General features: G+C 40.2%; 2 protein-coding genes across 2 annotated transcripts in view; one reads left to right on the forward strand and one right to left on the reverse strand.

Moving 5' to 3' along the window:
• Positions 1–776, reverse strand: part of hfm1 (helicase for meiosis 1) — a 51,053-nt gene extending 50,277 nt beyond the window's left edge. Inside the window, 1 exon segment of the mRNA XM_036565372.1 lies at positions 675–776. The gene's annotated coding sequence lies outside the window, so the exon portion shown is untranslated.
• znf644a (zinc finger protein 644a) lies at positions 768–17,866 on the forward strand. The gene is given in 10 exon segments (XM_036565370.1): positions 768–849; positions 979–1,108; positions 7,063–7,611; positions 7,613–8,953; positions 8,955–9,759; positions 11,633–11,955; positions 11,957–12,188; positions 14,122–14,247; positions 16,023–16,113; positions 16,865–17,866. Coding segments are annotated over 8 exon segments (3,630 nt in total). The 5' UTR covers positions 768–849; positions 979–1,108; positions 7,063–7,077; the 3' UTR covers positions 17,043–17,866.
• The last annotated feature ends 1,027 nt before the right edge of the window (positions 17,867–18,893 follow it).

Below are 18,893 nucleotides of genomic sequence, written 5' to 3' on the forward strand. Positions count from 1 at the left end.
AGCTAAGTTAGCTAACTTAGCTAGCTAGCTGACAAAAACGGTTTCTGAAAAATTGAGAAATATAACTTTTAGTGGTCACGTTTCGAAAACATGATGAAATCTAATATATTTAGCGTTACTTGAGCATGAGCGATCTCTTGAAAACGCTTTATGGGTTTTTTGGTGAAGCTAACGTTAGCTGTTCAGGACACGTAACGGTCGGTTATAGGAGTGAACAGGCTAGTGAGCTCAGCAGCGCCGCTCGCCGTCACACGGTGTATTTGTCAAAGTAAACTGCTGTTAATTTGGTGTATCTGAGTTTGCAGACATTAACTACTCCTATCACAAACCCTTGAGACACACCGAGGGCAGCCCTGTCCTGTTTAAATGTGTATGTGTCTAAACCGGTTAGACGTAACTTGATCCCAGACGAAGCTCGTTAGCTTCTTATTAGAATTTTACCGTTCCACCTTAAATGGCGCGGCAGTTACATTGTGGCGCTTCGGGTGCCAGAACGTAACTGCTGCACCATTTAAGGTGGAACGGGAAAATTCGAATCGGACGCCAACTTCAGCCTCGTTCATTTCAGCGACCCGGGCGAGTTAACTTGTTTTCGCAAGCTTGGACGCGTAAATCTCGCGGTTTATGATCAGGATGTCAGTCCGTGAGCGCGAACGCAAGCCGATCGCACGTAAGGAAGGTGTTTGATGCGGTTTCACCGCAGGAGAGAGCTCCTTTTGTCGTCTTTCTCCTTTTTTCGCCGACCAGCTTTCGACTGTTGGCTGCTTGATGCCACCTATTTGGACCGTTCCACTCCGTGTTTGGGGGACGCCGCCCACAGTGCTGAATGAAGATATACTGTTTGATCGGGTATGGAGTAAAGCGTATGGATTTGATAGAATCATATGTGGGTTATGTAATCGTGAATTATTTTGTCACTTGAAAAGATTTCATTTGTGTGTCTTTTTCTTGTGTGTCTCCACATGCCTCCCCCCAAAGCGATGTAGTGGTCTCATCCATGGACCATCGCGCAAAACATGGCCGCTTCGCAATGGATGGAAGGCTAGAGCGAGGAGAAATGAAATGATTTCGCTTCGGTGGTGTTGTTCTTGGTTTCAGCGGCGGAAAGGTATGGCAGAGATGTGTCTGTGCGTCATGTTTTCGGGGGGAAAGCAGCCCACCTAGCCCCGGACTCTGCAGGAGGCAGCTGTGTTTGTGTTGTGGGGCTTGATATGGAACATAATGGGCAATGATTGCTGCCTTGGCTTAGCACTCAGTCCCATACACTCTCAAAAAGGATGGTTCTCCAAGGGTTCTTTAGTAAAGGCAGTGCTTCTGTGTCCCACGTGGAACCATTTGCATGCTTAAATGGTTCTTTGCATGCTGAAAACGGATCTTCAGACTGTGTAGAATATGGTTTTTGCATTGAAAATGGTTCTATATGGTCATAAAAAAGGGGCTCTTCTGTTATTGTTAGAAGCTTGATATCGTAACAATACCAGAACCCTTTTGGGTGCTAGATAGAACCATTTTCAAAAAGGTGTCAACACGTTCTCCATCAGTCTGAAGAACCCTTTCACCCTTCCAGCCATGCAAGGAACCCTTTAAGCATGCAGATTGTTCTGTGTAGCTCTCATGGTTCTGAACAGAACCATTGTATTTGCTGAAGAACCCCTTAAGAATCGTCTTTTTAAAGAGTGCACTTGCAGTAAGAGGTATAAGGAGAAAATCAGCGTTGAAGATGTCAGAGATGCCTCTCCAGCAGTTTAAAGGGGAGTTCCACTGATTTTTCAAAATTTCTGTGTAATTCAGTGGTTGAGATGTAAAGAAAGTTATTCGGAGTGGTTTGGTGTGAAATGGTTCTTTGTAGAGAAACCTACAGACTCAGATGTCTTTACACTGGTGCTGATAGGAACCAGGGGTCGCCATGACTACAACACAAATGTAGACATTTTATTTACTATCAGAAACCACCAGTGAACCTACACGAGTCTTCTGAGTTTATATATGTAATGTTGATGATGGAAAATTGGTGGAAAACCTGAAACAAACTAGTTTTCTTTGGGGACTATTTTGCCTTAGCGTCACCCTTCTTGTATCCTTCCACCATGAATGGATTAAAATTGATTAAAATATGATATGGATTAAAAACTTAATCACAAAACTATTGTAAAACGGTGTCTCAGACATCAGGCCGCATAATCATAACCTTTTCATGTAATGCTGTACTGTGAGGGAGCTTTTAGAGGTGGACGTCTGGTTCCTATCACCACCACTGTGAACAATTCTGACTCGGTAAGTTTCTCTGGAGTGGAGCGTTTCACACCAAACCACTCTGAATGACTTCACGTGTTAACCTTTAAATTATGCAAAAATTTTGAAAAATAATTGGAGTTGCCCTTTAAGCATAAGTCTGAAAATGCATATTTTAAGATGGATTAGGCTGCAGAACTGAATGCTTTGATAGGAATTTGCTAGCTGTTTCCACAAATTGATTTGATCAAGAAGACATGCAGCTGATTGAGATTTGATCATGACTTTAGTAAGTGATCTCATGTTGTGGTTTAATGCCTGGTGATTTGTGATCTGTTTGCTTGCTTGCACCAAATTTTTGTTCTCCTCAGAGGCATGTGATTTATGCCACTGGACCATAACTTTTTCCTCGTGTTGTGCAGCAGTATTTCATATTTTCAGCACGCAGGGTTTCACGTTTTGCAGAATGTCAGTAAATATATTGCAGACAACAGATTATAATCAAGAACACGTGTACAAATTCCTGTCAGCAGTAATGCATGTCGTCATGTGAGAGTGATATATATACATACGCACACAAACACATATATAGGTACATGGGCTGCACAATATATCGTTGTTGTCAGAAGAAAACCTCATATCTCCAAAATGACAACTTTATAGGAAAAGGAAAAAAAATACTTTATTTTTAATGTAAGTCAATGGAACCAGACATTTTTCCAAGTCATTTTTGGTCATTTCTTTTAGTCCATTCACCATGAAATTTATATACAATGTAAAGGGTGACAAGAAAGAGATACAAGGTTTTCTTCGGGCAACAGCGACATCATTCTTCAATCGTTATTGCCTTAGGCCTTCGCGATACTGCAGGACTGTGCAGTATTTAAGTGACTAACCAGTCACTGCTGGATGTTTTACTGTCTGCCGTGATCATCCTGATCAGTCGCCGATGTCCTTTAGGCGTTCGATAAATTAAGGCAATTACACGATCCTTTAAACATAAAGAATCTTGTCAAAAATAATGTTAAACATGTCAAGTCAGTAGTTCTTTAATGTGTTTTCACTATACTTAAGCAATAGAACATGAGAGGGAGTGTGTTGTCGCGAAATAACGTCACAGCTGTGATTTGGTCACCGTAGATCATCACAGCCGTGATGTTATTGGCGATAACACACTCCTCGAGTGTTCTACTGCTTTAATACAACAGTTAAATAAATAAAGTAATAAATTAATAAACTGGGCCGTGAACGCGGCGTTTAATATGGTTTAATGTTCGCAGTTCCTTCACCAAATTATAGTTCCTTAACAAGCGGCTTGTTGCTACGTCAGAGTAACGAGCTCCGCCCACTCGCTGCACAGCCGGCAGTTCTTTCTCCAGCTCCTTACACTAAATTCCCCAAACTGTCATCACCACTGAGCAGCTTTTCAGTCGGCAGCTGAGACAGAAGAACAGCTAAACAACCTGGAATCAGCCAGAAATGAACCCAATACCATTCGCCAAACATGTAGTCCCGTCTTCAGAGTCTGACCAAATTGGACTGAGTCATAAAACTGCCGCAATATCAAGTTTAGCTCAGTTTTGTCATTTTTTGGAACTAACTGTTGTATAATATAAGATATATTGCAATCACAGTATATAGCAATATGATAACATCATGCTGTGCTAACCAGAATATTATCTACCTTAGTTCTCCCTCTGAATGCACCCTTTCCATTGCTAGGGTGATAATAAACTCCATCTGTGAACAGTTTATCTGGGTATCTTTTTCTCTTTGCTTTTTAATTTGTTTTTCAAATATTTATTGCAAAGTAGCTTTTCTTCTAAAGTCATTTTCATATATGTAATATCTTTAATGCTCTGTTCAGTGGTGCGATATGTACTACACTGTTAAAAATAGCTACAAGAACATCTTAATTTCTTTAAAACGTGCGAAAAATGCCTGAGCCTAGTGACAGAAAAACCACGGTAACAGCCCCCAGTTACAGTAAAACCTCATTTACCACCTGGTTTAAAGAAAAGTCGATCGACTATTGAATTATTTTTTGTGCACATCGTAGCAAGACACCAATATTCCAACACGTGAGCGTGACTGAACTTTTAAACGTGTTGGGTGATGTGAAATCCTGCACTAATACAACTTTTATTGTGTCTAACACAGACGAGATTGTTAAGCTGCGCTGGTTGAATGCGCTATGTTACGTCCTCAGACTACAGCGTCAGGTTTCAGACATCAGACAAAACAGCTTCAGGTTTTGGGAAAAACTCATGTTTCAGCTCTCCTAGAACACCAACGGCCCCAGACAGTAAAGTTTGTGTGACATTTGCAGTTCTGGTCTTTTTTTACCACAGTTTTGTGGCCTAATGTGAACATGGATGGTGGTCGGTGCACAATGATAATAAGTTGGGATGTTAATAATTAATTAACCGGGAAAATAGAGGTGGGCAGTATGATGATATTATTGTCGCCGTAAATTATGTCACAATACGTTTTTCTGAACAAGTCATGGACATCGTTAATACTTCTAATGTTTCATTAAAATGCAAAGATAATTAGCCCTGTTTAATTGGATTTAGTGCAGCGGGTAAACATTGAATAAAAATTATTATAGTTGCACGTTTTTATAGCACTACAGGTTGAAATTTGTCTGTTCTTATAAAATTTCAGTAAAACAAAATGTTGTGCATTCTGAAAATGTCTAAGTATCGCAATGTATTATTTTTGCCATATCACCCATCCCTGCAGCAAATACGACATATTTCAGTCATGCCATGATTTAGTTTGACAAATGCTTTCAATCAAAAATGTTAATTTAATTTCCAATAAACAGCTGATATTTGAATATGCAGGTTTTTCTTTCAACTTGAGGACCGTTTTTAACTGTTCGCATGAGTAGCCCTACTTAGTGATGCACAACTCTGGGTTTTTTGTTGAAGCGTTTGTTAATAGCATTTTTACAGGGCAGCAGCATTTGTTTATTTGCTGTTTCTAAATATAACCTTTAGAACGCAGTGGTGAGTAATGTTTGTTTATTTGAGCTCTAGTTGTGTCTGTCATCAGCTGGGAGCTACTATGGCTACTAAAGGCCACAGGCTCTGCGTTTTTAGTGACCAAAATGTGAAATGTTGTGGCCAGGGGCACCACACATTTGGCAACATCCCTGCGGACGACACGAACCATTACTTATACAATATATACAATTCAGCAGTGCAGAGCACCTAGGGCTCTTCTCCGAGACCTGTGAAGTGCCACCGTATCTTTTCAAACTGCCACTGGCATCATGCTGGGCAATGGGGGGGCCGTCCTACCCACCCAGAAAGAGCGAGGCCTATTGTGCTCTGTATGGCTGTAGCATCACCGGCTATCAAACTTGAGATCTCCTGATGATAGGGCCAACACTTGGACGGTTGCGCCACTCAGGAGCCCCCCCAGAAATGCATTAAGCAGAATGGAAATTTATGTGCGTTAAGTTAAGGCAGATATAGTTAAATAAATTAAAATGCAATAAATGTATTCATTGAGACATCATGAGGCTTAAGAAAACAAAATAAAAAGTTGTAGCTCCTGACTTGTTTATTTGTTAGCTATGTAGTTAATTCTTACATTTTAGTATGCTAGTAGAATGAATGTTTTCTTGCTAATGTTCTCTTGTGCAACTTTGCACAGTAACAGTAAACATTTGTATGTGTGCCATATCAATTTGGCAGTATGACCAGTGTTGGCTACTAATCAAACATAGCTAGGAATCAGTATGGCTAATCAGCAAATCTGACCACTGGAAAACAGTGAATTTGTGAAGTTAGTTAGCTGGTGCTAAGTGTGATAAGTAATTTATACTTTTATTCCACTAAATCTGTACGAGTCGAGTGCAAAGCCGCTTTTCCGCTGCATGGTACCAGCTCGGCTCGACTCGTCACCTTTTGGGATCAGCTCAGCTCGCTTGGAAGCTCGACAGATGTGCTACCAAAATAGTACCCGGCACCAGGAGCCAGGTACCAGATTTGCCCAGTGGAAAACCAAAAAAGCAAGTCAAGTCAAGCCGTTACGATGCAGCGGAAAAGTGGCTTAAAATGAGCTTGAGTTTCGATATCTATCACCACTTTACTGCAGCGCTTCATATGTGGTGTAGCCTCACTTTGTACTGTCTGCTGCGTAGCACACTGTGGCGCTTCTCCTCCGGTGTGCTTTAGACGGCTGCAGTAGTCTTTCTGTTTCCTTCATTTGACTAAACAGATAAAAAACTTCAGCCAAAACATATTCATGATATGAAACTGGGCGGTCCGAATCTTGGGTAGCACGTAAGTAAGTGGTATCACAAGGCTCATGTGGTTTTTCTGCACCCACACAGCTTTAACAAAATTAGCTCAGGGTATCGGAAGTGTACGATACCAGTATCGCTATCGATGCATCCTTATTACAAACTACTTGGATGCAGTTTAAAGCCTGTGTCAGTGTAAAAGGCAGAGAAAACAGCAGCAGCGAGTCGCTCCACGTTTGTTTATTTGCGTCTCCGAGTAACACAAGTTCGCGCAAGTTCCGTTCGGTTCAGCAACAGCTTAAAAGTTGAGTAGTGTGTGATCACTAATTGTTGAGTGTGGATCGCCAATATTTCAGTTGCCCAAAAAATCTGCAGAACCCAGTCTGATAGTGTGAGATGCCCAGTCTTTTTATAATCTCTTAAGACTTTAAAAGTCATGTAGTGAACCCAAGGCTTAAATTGTGCTTCATGCTCAAAGCATGAAGTTGCTCTGCAGTTGAGTTACTGCCTCTGATCAAAAGTTCCCGTATCAAACCAATAATAATCTCTTTTTGTCTTTTTGCATCTCACAGAAACAGTCCGGAGGCATGTCTGCTTTGAAGGAGAGCACCAATGGGGAGGAAAATGACAACTCCATGTCAGGAATCTCGGAGACTCTAATGAGCGACCAGACATTCTCTCTTGGAGGAAGTGTATTAGAACCATCAATGCAGTGCTCACGTGATAACATGACCCCGAACAATGACCAAGCAGATCTCCTGACGCACGTTCGTTTTATTGAGTCCATCTGTGCCGATGGGCCAGCCAAAGCTGCCTACGTAAATGGATCAAGTTCACCCAATATTTCAGATGAAATTCTGTTAGATATCTCCAAAAATGTTCCAGGATTCCTCCCCAAGTCGTTGCACGCACAAAACTCTACTGTCGCAACCAGCGTCCAATTTGAAGAATGTGATCCACTTAGGAAGGACGGGGAAATGACGATAAGACAGATGTTAACCGCTGAAGATGTTGAAAATCGGGGCATATGGGGCTTCGACGAAGAGTCTCCAGAGAACTCGTTGGACTGTTATGACGTTGAGAATGATCTGAGCTGGAATCCCCAGAAAGAGTTCATGAAGTTTCCTGCTGGAGGATCATGATCGTTCTGAAACGGAGGAGAAAACACCCACCGCCTCACCGACTGTTAGCCATAGAAGGAGGAAGCGTAAAATGGACATGGTGGTGATGGTCGATCCTTCAGAAGAGCTCTACACAGACTTGAACTTGAATTCAAAGAACGATCACTTGGGTGAAGGCAGCCATATAGACCACGGCTCTACCAATAAGGGAGATTCTCCCTGGAAACGACCCAGGTCTCATTCGCCGGTATCTAAAAACTCACAGTACTCAAATGGAACTGCAGTGGCCTTTAAACATGTTCTCCCTAAACCAGCAAAAAATAGGAAGAATCAAAAGCTGCGATTTATTAAAGATAATCTGTTAGCAGACCCTAGCTCAGAGGAACCTGTGTTTTTTCCAAGCAATAGCAAGTTTAAAGAAAAATCTCATTCACAGAGGCACACGAAAAACCATTCATATATTCCAGATCAAAAGCCATTCATATGCAAAGAGTGTGGATTGTCGTTTTTTGATCACAACTCACTTTTAAGACACATAACTGTTCACAAGAAGAAGAGACAGAAGATCAAGGGGACAGATGGACCTAAAGACGAGGGCAAAGATGCAAGGTTACAGTGTCCGCAGTGCACATTTGGAACCAACTGCCCTAACACTTTCGTCCAGCATGCAAAAAGCCATGAGAAGGACAAGCGCTACTATCGCTGTCAAAAGTGTAGCTTCGTGGCAATGAATGAAATTGAGATGAAGGGTCATATGCTTTGCAAGCACTGTATCACTGATGCTCAGTACATGACGATGGGGAAGCAAGAGGGGTTCCAGGAACAGAAAATTGGTGCATCTGATAGTAATGCTGCAACTTCATATCCAGTCTCATTCTCCTGTAAATTGTGTTCTTTCAAAACGAAGAACAAGAACATCCTTAGGAATCATTTCGAGATGTTACATCCTCACATTTTTGCCGAAGATTTGGAAGAAGACATACATTTCACATACAGTTCAGAAAGTATTGACCATGTTTCATCTCCGTGCAAGTTGCCCAGTGTAGGTTCACAATCACCGGGTAGAAAAACCCAGCAACTCCCGTCTGAGGACTCGAGGAAGAAAGAGAGCCCCAGGTCGAACGATGTACCCAGTCTAGTACGATCAGAGAAAACAAAACGAAAGGACACGGCAAATGATAAATCGCCCAAAAAGACGTCTAGACTTGACAAGTCGATTAACACGCTTCTATCCCGGAAAAGACGAAGGACCTCAGAAAATGACACTAATCAAAAAACTGACAGAAAGAACGATAAGAGCCTGGATGTTGGCAAATGCGGCAGTGACAATTCACTGTCTGGAAAAGGACGGGCCTAAATCCTCTTCCAAGTGCAAGGGGGAACTGTTTGCACTTAAGGAGAGGGGCTCAGCAAGCACTTTGAAATGTGATGGTGGAACGTGCCAAGAAGTCAGCAATAACAAAGACGGTTCCCGAGAAGAGAAGTTGAGCTCCAAGTACAGACATTTAACTTTGGTCAAGGCTTCTTTAAAGAAGTCTCCTTCCAAAAGGAAAATGTCCACTCCATTTCATAACATGCGAGGGCAAGACATACTTATTGACTTTCCCAAATGCAGGCAAAATTTGAAGAAAAAGGAAGCAGCCCAAAAGCGCAAGGATGTGGGCAGCGAGGACGGTTTTATGCACGACTCTACCCCCAACTCCAACTTTCACCTCACCGAGAAATGTGATGTCAAAGACGGTTTACATATCAACAGCCAATTTTTACGCAAACGCCCATCTCCTATGAAGGGAAGTCCGCGTACCTCGAGCGGTCACTCCGAGAAAGACCCGGATTCCCTGCGGACATTTCTGATCAAAGAAGAATGCATGGAGACAGAAGTATATGACAGTACTTCTGAATCAGGTTCAGCAGTGAAAAATGAGGCCAGTACAGACTTTGAGATGGACCTGAAGTCTTGCCCTTACTGCCCTGCTGAGTTTCAGTCGGGCATTAGTCTTTCCAACCACATACGAGGGCATTTGCACAGGGACAGGGTGAGTCTGGGCTGTAATGAACGGCATGGTGCATCAATGGCTCGGGTGACTTCCCCTAATAAAGTGCCTCAGGTTCGGCGAAGAATGACTGCAGTACCTCAAATTAAAACAGGTGACTGTTCAGTTTTCACATGTTAACTTATTTGCTGTGCATGTTTTATCTAGTTTTCCCATATTTGCGCACTTTCTCGGTTTGTCCAAGTTAAGGCTTGTGAAATAAATAATGGTACATCCAATACAGTAGGGTGATGTACCATATACCTGGGTATACCGTGAGAGTACCAATACTGCCATATGAGAATTCCTACTGCTTCATGGCCTTGCGCAATGCTGCTGTCAGAACAGAATTGTAACCAAAATGGTAACTTTACAGGAGAAGGAAAAAACATACTTTACTTTTAATGGAAGTCAATGGAACGAGAAGTAATTTTGGACTGTTTCTTTCGGTCCATTCATCATGAAATTGACACGCAATGTTAAGAGCATCAGGTATTTTCAAATTATGTCAAAAAATGCTAGAAGCATATGCCTTGCAAGATCTTTAAAGTCCTGCTTAAGGGGTGAATATCCACAATTTTTCACAAAATGTTCACACAATTCAGTAGTTTAGATGTCAACAAAGTCATTCATAGTGGTGTGATGTGCAGTCATACATACAAACTTACCACACTTGGTGAAATTTGTCACTTTGAATGATGAATATGTCATTTACATGAATTGTGTAGATCTAATGAGGGGTGTTTACTGCTTGCAGAGAATTCTATGAGAGAATCTTTCCTCCCCCCCAAACACAGCACATCAGTAGTTCACGCTCATTATTAGGTCAATTTAATATAGTATTACTTTTTATTGTCAAGCAGAGCTAAAATATCATTAGCTTTCCAACAGGGGGCAAATAAAGGTCATTATGAGAAAATGAACATTGTTTAAAACCAAAACAATCAGCTGCTGCTTCGTTTTTGTCTAAAATTCACTTAGTTGATTTCTGTGGACTGTCTTAACCACTATAAGAGCTCAACTACTGTCTACAAATTACATCTCAAATAGCAATCATAGGGGTCCAAGCACTGTGTGTCTGCCCTTTTTTAAATTTTTCTTCAAGATTACAGTTTTTACAGCAATTATTCTTTGTGTTTTGTTTTTTTGCACCAGAATGCCCCAAAATTTAATGTTAAAATTGCTTACATTTTCTGGATGCCGGCGGACCTCGATACCAGAGATCAGTTTCTAAACTTATCACCTTTTTCACTGCTCATGAGATTTCATGCCTGTATATGTTCTACAGAAATGATCAAGTCAGAATTGTTCACAGTGGTGGTGATAGGAACCAGACATCCGCCTCTAAAAGCTCCCTCACAGAAAGTTACTACATGAAATGGTTATGAATTCACTGCGTAATGTCTAAAACACTGTTTTACGACAGTTTTGAGACGCATTTTTGAAAACACGTCCATGTTGGAGAGGTACATACAGGCATTTTCAGATTTTCCACTATCATCGACATTCCATACAAAAGCTCAGAAGACTCGTGTAGGTTCACTGGTGGTTCTGGACAGTAAATAAAATGTCTATATTCGTGTTGTAGTCATGGCGACCCCTGGTTCCTATCAGCACCAGTGTAAAGACATCTTTGCAATGAACCATTTCACATCTCAATAACTGAAATGTGTCAATTTTTGAAAAATTGGTGGAATCCCCTTAAAGTGCGGTATTCATAAACACATTGTAATTAACAAGCAGTATTTTTTTTATAAAGTCTTGAACTAATTGGCTCATTAATGTTAAATGAGACAGATTTATCTTTTCAAACGTTTTCAAATTACAGCTTGAATGTAAAACCTTTGGTTCCTAATTCTGCTTTGGAACCTTGAAGCTTGCCATAATGCTGACACAGCAAAATCTGCAAGAATGAAGTGAAGCTTATTTTGATGTTTTTGTTCTGCTGTAAATTAATGACCTTTCTTGTTGGTTTCTTATTGAAACAGAGAAGAACTTTTCAGAGTCTGAGCAGCTGACGAAGCTCACCTGTCCGCTGTGTAGGGAATGGTTCGACACGAGAACCGGATTGTCGAACCATGTCCGGGGTCATCTGAAGAGACTCCTCGGAAAGGCATCTGCGGCTGCGAACAAATCACCTGTAAATGCACTTAAGGAACTGATGCGTGACAAGAAGCAGTTCCACTTGAAATTACAGTCTCTGGAAAGGAAATGCCGTGCTTCAAATCGATTATTTCCTTTTAGAATAAGTAATGGCCTCGTCTACTCCACTGCGAAAGTGCAGCGCTTTGCACAAAGTGGAAAACGACCTGGGACAGATTTCCTGTCACTCAGGAGAGGACAAGAAAAGGACAGAGATTAAAGATGTGATGAAGGGATCGCCGTCCAGTGATCTGATAGGAATTTTGAAAAAGAGACGAGCTCATGAAGAGGCTAAGGCCAAAACCTCGTTCCAGACAGCAAGGAAGGCTCTTCTTTTGTCACCAGTTAAAGATCGTGGTCCAGCACTACAACAATGTAAAGCACTGCCAAACTCAATATCAGGTATTTATTTATTAATTAATTAATTTATTATATATCTTTTTGCCCTTATGATTAACGGATTCATGTTCTTTTACAATTTTTTGTAATGTTTATACACAAGTGTTGTTACCATATTTGTATAATATATATATATATATATATATATATTATATATATATATATATATATATATATTAAAAGTGAAGAACAATGCATTGAAAATGACTAATTACAAAATTATTCAAAGTAGCACAAAACAATTTGGGCAAAATATCGAATTGTGATTTTTCTGATTAATATTGCGGGTGTGATTTAAATTTTGATTATTGACTAAAAATTAAGGGGTTTTTTTTGGCCAAGAAGACCAGAATATTGACTTTTGGTGGGTTTAGGCTTCACCCCTGAATGTAGCTTGCCAGACTGCCAGTAAGCTCTAGTTGTGATGTCACAAAACATAAGGGTTTGGTTGCCTCTGATTGGTCCACCTTATCTCCAGGCAGTTCACAAGCTCTGAGTTATAAAGTTAAATTACCCCTCTTACAACTTAGGACAACACTGTTGATAATGTAGGCTATCATTTTGTAAAAATTGCAGCTCTTGCGATTAAAAAAAAAGAAAAAGTTATAAATCATGATTTCAATACAAAAACTATTTATCTTTCAGCCCTAAATCAAAGACACAAAATCAGAATACTTCGTTCCCTTGTAGGGCCCATGTAATGGAAAGCCAAATTTTCTTATTTTTTTTTAAATTCATTTTTTATTTTCTTAATTCGCGTGTAATGTGGTGTGTAAATAAAACATACCATTCACTCTCCAGTCCATACAGTCCATACATGGCAAGTAATCAGCAAAAACAGCCCATCTTTGAATTCATTGTATTTGTGATACAAAAACCAACACGTTTACGTATATCCGCCTATTCAACGTACAACGTTTTAGCCCCGCCCACTCACACAGACGTTAGGGATGTTTCACAGTACAGGCAGCCAATCAGTATTCGAATACTGGCACCTCGAACTTGAGTACCTGTGGTCATCCCGAGTCAAACTCATCGCTGTTAGTCTGTAAACTGAACTATGGAAGCATCCAGTTAGCCACTCCATTCTCCGTCCACAAAGATTCTTTAGGCTGCGTTCGTTCACATTAAATCACGTTCACTCAGGATCCCCAGATTTTTGTATTTTGATAAACACTTTGTTCACTAGCTTCTCATTGGACTGAGAAGGTTTTTGCCAAAGTTCTTTAAAAAAAACATCTCAGTCTAATGAGAAGCTAGTGAACAAAGTGTTTATCAAAATACAGAAATCTGGGGATCCTGAGTGGCGTAACCATCTAAGCAAGTTTGATCCCTGGTGATGCTACAGCCATCCTTGAGTCCAAGAGAGCACAGTTGGCTTCGCTCTCTCTGGGTGGGTAGGATAAAAATCTAAACCCAACACAACTTCATTAGGGTTAATGGACATTTTGCCAATATTTGTAAAGCTTGTCCAACGTAGTCTAATAGTGTAGTTTGTTATTGAAACTGGCTAAAGTAGTTATTACCACAGTCCTTAGAGTTACTCTGGAGTACTTGTGTTGAGTTTGTTCTGTAATATTAATGTTTTGTATAGGGAGATTCACTCGAAAGAGGCCCCGAATATTACGTTTTCTGCCAGACACATGAAGGGGTACGGGGGTACGCACCTGGAAGTTACGTTGTTTCGTTCAGATTGCTTCATCCTAGAGAGAGTTATTACAGAATATTCAGGGGCCTCTTTCGAGTGAATCTCCCTGTATAATGTTCATCAGGTGAACTTCACAGAAAGCAAGCAAGCAGGACTTTTAGGTTGACGTTTTAGGTATTGCAAAAACTGTGAGCACAGACAGCAGGGACAAAAAGTTAGACTCCTTAATGGAACAGAAGTATTTGGCAGTTGTTCTAACCGCTGATCGCTGTTCTTTTTCTGTTTCAGAGAAAATTGAACACAACAGAAAAGTCTGTGCTCACTGTAACACAACTTTCCACAGTGGAGTTAGCCTCTCCAATCATTTGCGGGCATACGCACGTAGAAAAAGAAACGCACTTATGGAAGGAACAAGTAAGTGGCTTACTATTGATAGATACGTGGAAGAAAAATGAAGGCTAGAAATATAATTGACTGTTTATTTGGACGAGCAGGTCCTGTTTTTCTTGATATCTGTGAATTATAGCGATTCAAATGTGCCACTTTACAATGAAATCTACTTTTGCGAGGCTTTTTTGCGAAAGATTTGTAAAAAAGCAAGCTGAATTTCAAGGCTCTGGGTTAACGTCACCTTGACGGCAGTTTGGACAAACCTATTTCAAACAAGTATTGGCCATTTTACGGGTGTGATCAGAACAGATGCCCCCTTTCCGTCATCAGAAGTAGCCCAAGCTCTAAAAATAACTTGGTGAACAACAATACATGGATAAAGTACGCACAAAAACTTCCCACAAGAAGATTTAACTGACCAGATCGTTTAAAATGCGAACAAATATAACACAGTAATGTAACGCAGTAATGTGGCCGATGGAATTTCTGTATAAACACGCAACATAAAAATATCAGAGAAATTTGGGATTGTACTCATATGTCTGTCCAAAAACAGAAACGTTTTACATTGATTTACACTAAAACATATACTTAGTTAGCTTTTTAGCTATCAGTCGTATTTTGGCCGACCAATCAATTAGCCCAACCTAAACATATTGTATTTCTGAAAGTAACTTTTACAACAGTAATATTTGTCATATTAAAAACTCTTTCGTTAAATATCTATATATTGTAACATAATCCAATGGCCCTCTAGCAATACCACCAAGACCCACTGGGGGGCCGCAGCCCACTAATTGAAAACCACCATCATAAAGGAATTCAAGGAACTTGCGTCTGTTTTCTATCTCTGTTCCTACTGCAAATGCACAGTAAAAATGATTGTAACGAAAAGTATGCTCTCTAAGAAACACTTAGGCCCAATCTCATCTCTTATTTTTACCCCTAACCCCTAGTTTTCGAGTGTTTCCTTACCCCTTGGAACTGAGTTACAAGGGGTAGTGGTTAAAATCTTCCCTCTGAAATGGGACCCTCAAATAAAAAGAGCATCACTTCATTAACAGCTACCAGCGCTGCTCTGTAGACGACCCTGCCAGTCTGCAGTGACAGCAGAGGAGGGTAAAGTTCAGCTCCTCACAACAACATTAAACTAAGATAATATTTTTTAACAGAAAATTCTCACATTTGTGTGTTTCTTTGGTCTCTTGTTCTCCATCTTGCCGGTTTTTCTTTTTTCTCATAACTCTCTGTTTGGAGTCTCTGAAAAACCTCCGTTTGGAGGGTCATGTAGCCCCAACACTTCGCCCTACCCCTCTATCTCAACAAGAATCAGGACACCCTACCCCTAGATGTGAGCGCACAAAACAGAGGGGTAGGGCTGAGTGGTAGGGGCGAGGGGTGAAATGGGATTGGGCCTTAGTCTCAGTAAATATTTGAGATATATATATATAAATATATAAATGTATATTTATACACATATATAAAAATATATCTCATTTTCAAAGATAAACATTTCAACATTATCTAGTTTTTGTGTCATGTTGCACCTGACCAGGTAAATGGCTTAAGACTGGTTTGGAAAAAATGTTACAATGCCTGCCAGAGATAAACACGTAAATAACAGTTCGTCTCTTGCCAAAGTTGTATTATCTTGCATACTCTCTCCTACTTCAAAGTAAAAGTCTTTAATAAATACATACCTACCTGGAAAACTTGTAATGTGCTAATATGATTAAGTGCAGTTAAGTGAGCATGTGAGAATCTAGTTCATCTGTAAGTAATTCTTCTTATTTTTCCAGCGTACGACTGTAAACAGAGGAAGCAGAGATCAAAGAAAAAGACTTACCCATTGCTACACACTTCAGAGGAAATATACAGACTCACGTGCAGGTACTGTGTATATTATATATTTTGGTGTGTTACATTGTGTGACCAATACAGTTATTCTCCTCCTGAGTCAACGCTCAAAAACATCTGTTCAGTATTAGTTGTGTTTATTTATATATACTGTGTCCACTCACTGTCCACTCTATTAGACACTCCTACCTTGTCAGTCCACCTTGTAGATGTAAAGTCAGAGACAATAGCTCATCTGCTGCTGCACAGTTTGTGTTGGTCATCCTCTAGTCCTTCATCAGTGGTCACAGGACGCTGCCCACAGGACGCTGTTGGCTGGATATTTTTGGTTGGTGGACTATTCTCAGTCCAGCAGCGACACTGAGGTGTTTAAAAACTCCAGCAGCACTGCTGTGTCTGATCCACTTGTGCCAGCACAACACACACTAACACACCACCACCACGTCAGTGTTACTGCAGTGCTGAGAATGACCCACCACCCAAATAGTACCTGCTCTGTGAGGGTCCATGGGGGTCCTGACCACTGAAGAACAGGGTAAAAGGGGGCTAACAAAGTATGCAGAGAAACAGATGGACTACAGTCTGTAACTGTAGAACTACAAAGTGCTCCTATATAGTAAGTGGAGCTGATAAAATGGACAATGAGTGTAGAAACAAGGAGGTGGTCATAATGTTATGCCTGATCGGTGTATGTATATATCGGTGGAGTCCTAATAATAACTCATTAATCCATTAATACTGGTAATGATTGACCAGAGGCATTATTTTGTCTGTTTTTCTGCAGGTTTTGTGATCTAGTCTTCCAGGGCCCTCTGTCCGTGCAGGAGGACTGGGTGAAGCATTTACAGAGACACATAATGAACACAGCTGTACCACGCACAGGCGCCGGCATGGTGGAGGTGACCTGCTTCCCTAAGGAGCCCAGCTCAGACACAGACGCGCAGGCCAAGCCATCCTCCTGAGCCCGGCAAACACAGCCGATCTGTCATTGGTCCGTGAAATGTAATGTATTTGTAAATGATTTTACCTACTCCCCCCTCCCCTCCCACGAGTTTGTATGATTTTGAATACCGATGAATTTGAATTTTCACACTTAGACGCACAGCGACGTTCAGCCCTTAAACACGACTGTCTTTTTATATTGTTGCATCGTCCTGGTATTTTATACGACTCATTAATAATAGCGCTCATGGTGGGTGAACGTTTCGAGATTTCAACGGAGACCAACACCAAAAGACAACTGTTTACCTCAGACCTTCTCCAGGTGGGTTTTATTTAAAGGAACTGCAAGTAGACTCTACAAAACCTGAAATAACTGTAAGACTTTTATCACGGTTCTTTTTCTTTTTATCGATTTCCAACCAAGTTATACCTTTTTGTCCTCACACTTGTTGATCATATATGGTGCAAATGTATAGGAAAAAAATAGTAGATATATTTACTTATTGAATTTTTTGATCCATAACATACAATTTATGTTGAACAGAACTGGCCTGTCACTATTTAGAGACTTAAACCGATTTCTATAGTATGCGTGTCACGACTTCATTGCTACACCTTTCGGTTTTGGGTCGCCTCATCCCGTCACCTCATTTCGACTATCATACACAAACCTGAAGTGTATAGTTTTGTCATTTGTGCTGGAAAAAAAAAGAACCATTAACTGTTACTTATATTTGCAGTTATTTTTACTGTTATTTTTGTTATAAACATTTTTAAATAATTTATGTCAATGTAAATCTTGAACGATTTTGTCGTGCAGAATAAAAAAAGGTTCTGTCTCTTTTCTTTTGGATGTCTTTAACCTATTGGAATATTGATACTAATATTAAGCCGTGAATGTAAAGTTGTCACACTGTGTGTGTTAAATGTGTTTATCATGTTTGTGCCACATTATCGCTTTTTTTTGCCAAGGGCAGCCGACGATTTCTTACATAAAACTGGAGAGCAAGCGTGGGGGCTTTGTTTTTGTGTCACGAAGTGTTAAAAAGATGGTTCTTGAAGGGTTCTTTAGTAAAGGCAGTGGTTCTGTATCGAACCATGAACACTCAAAGAACCTATTGCTTGCTTAAATGGTACTTTGCATGGTGAAATGGTTCTTCAGTACCAGTACCACTTCTTGAAATGGTTCTTCAGTACCACTTTTTGAAAATGGTTCTATATAGCACCAGAGAAAGGTTCTTCTGTTGTTACAGGCTTGATATCAAACCATGTACAACACATTCGCCATCAGACTCAAAAACCATTTAAGCATCTTTTTTTAAGAGTGTACATTCCTCATTGCTACGCTCTTAAAAAGACGGTTCTTCAAAGGCTCTTTAGTAAAGGCAGTGGTTTGGTGTAGAACCATGAACACTCAAAGAACCCTTTGCATACTTAAACGGTTCTTTGCATGGTGAAATCATTCTTCAGATTGGTGGAGGATGTGTTGTATGTTCTGTACAGAACCTATTTGAAAAGGGTCCTATATAGCACCAGAAGAAGGTTCTTCAGTTATGGGCTTGACATGGAACCAATTACAACACATTCTCTATCTATCTGAAGAACCATTTAAGCATACAAATTGTTCTATATAGAACTGGTTCCATTCTTTTTACTAAAGAACCCTTGAAGAACCAACTTTTTTTAAGAGTATACATTCCTGATTAATCTTAAAAATGATGGTTCTCCAAAGGTTCTATATAGATACATGAACACTTAAAGAACCTATTGCATGATTAATGAATCTTTGCATCATGAAAGCGTTCCCCAGATTGATGGAGAATGTGTTGCCTATTTTTCTGTATAGAACCTTTTTTTTTTTTAAATGGTTC

Source organism: Colossoma macropomum, unplaced genomic scaffold (genome assembly GCF_904425465.1).
Source record: "Colossoma macropomum unplaced genomic scaffold, Colossoma_macropomum, whole genome shotgun sequence".
Classification (NCBI taxonomy): domain Eukaryota; kingdom Metazoa; phylum Chordata; class Actinopteri; order Characiformes; family Serrasalmidae; genus Colossoma; species Colossoma macropomum.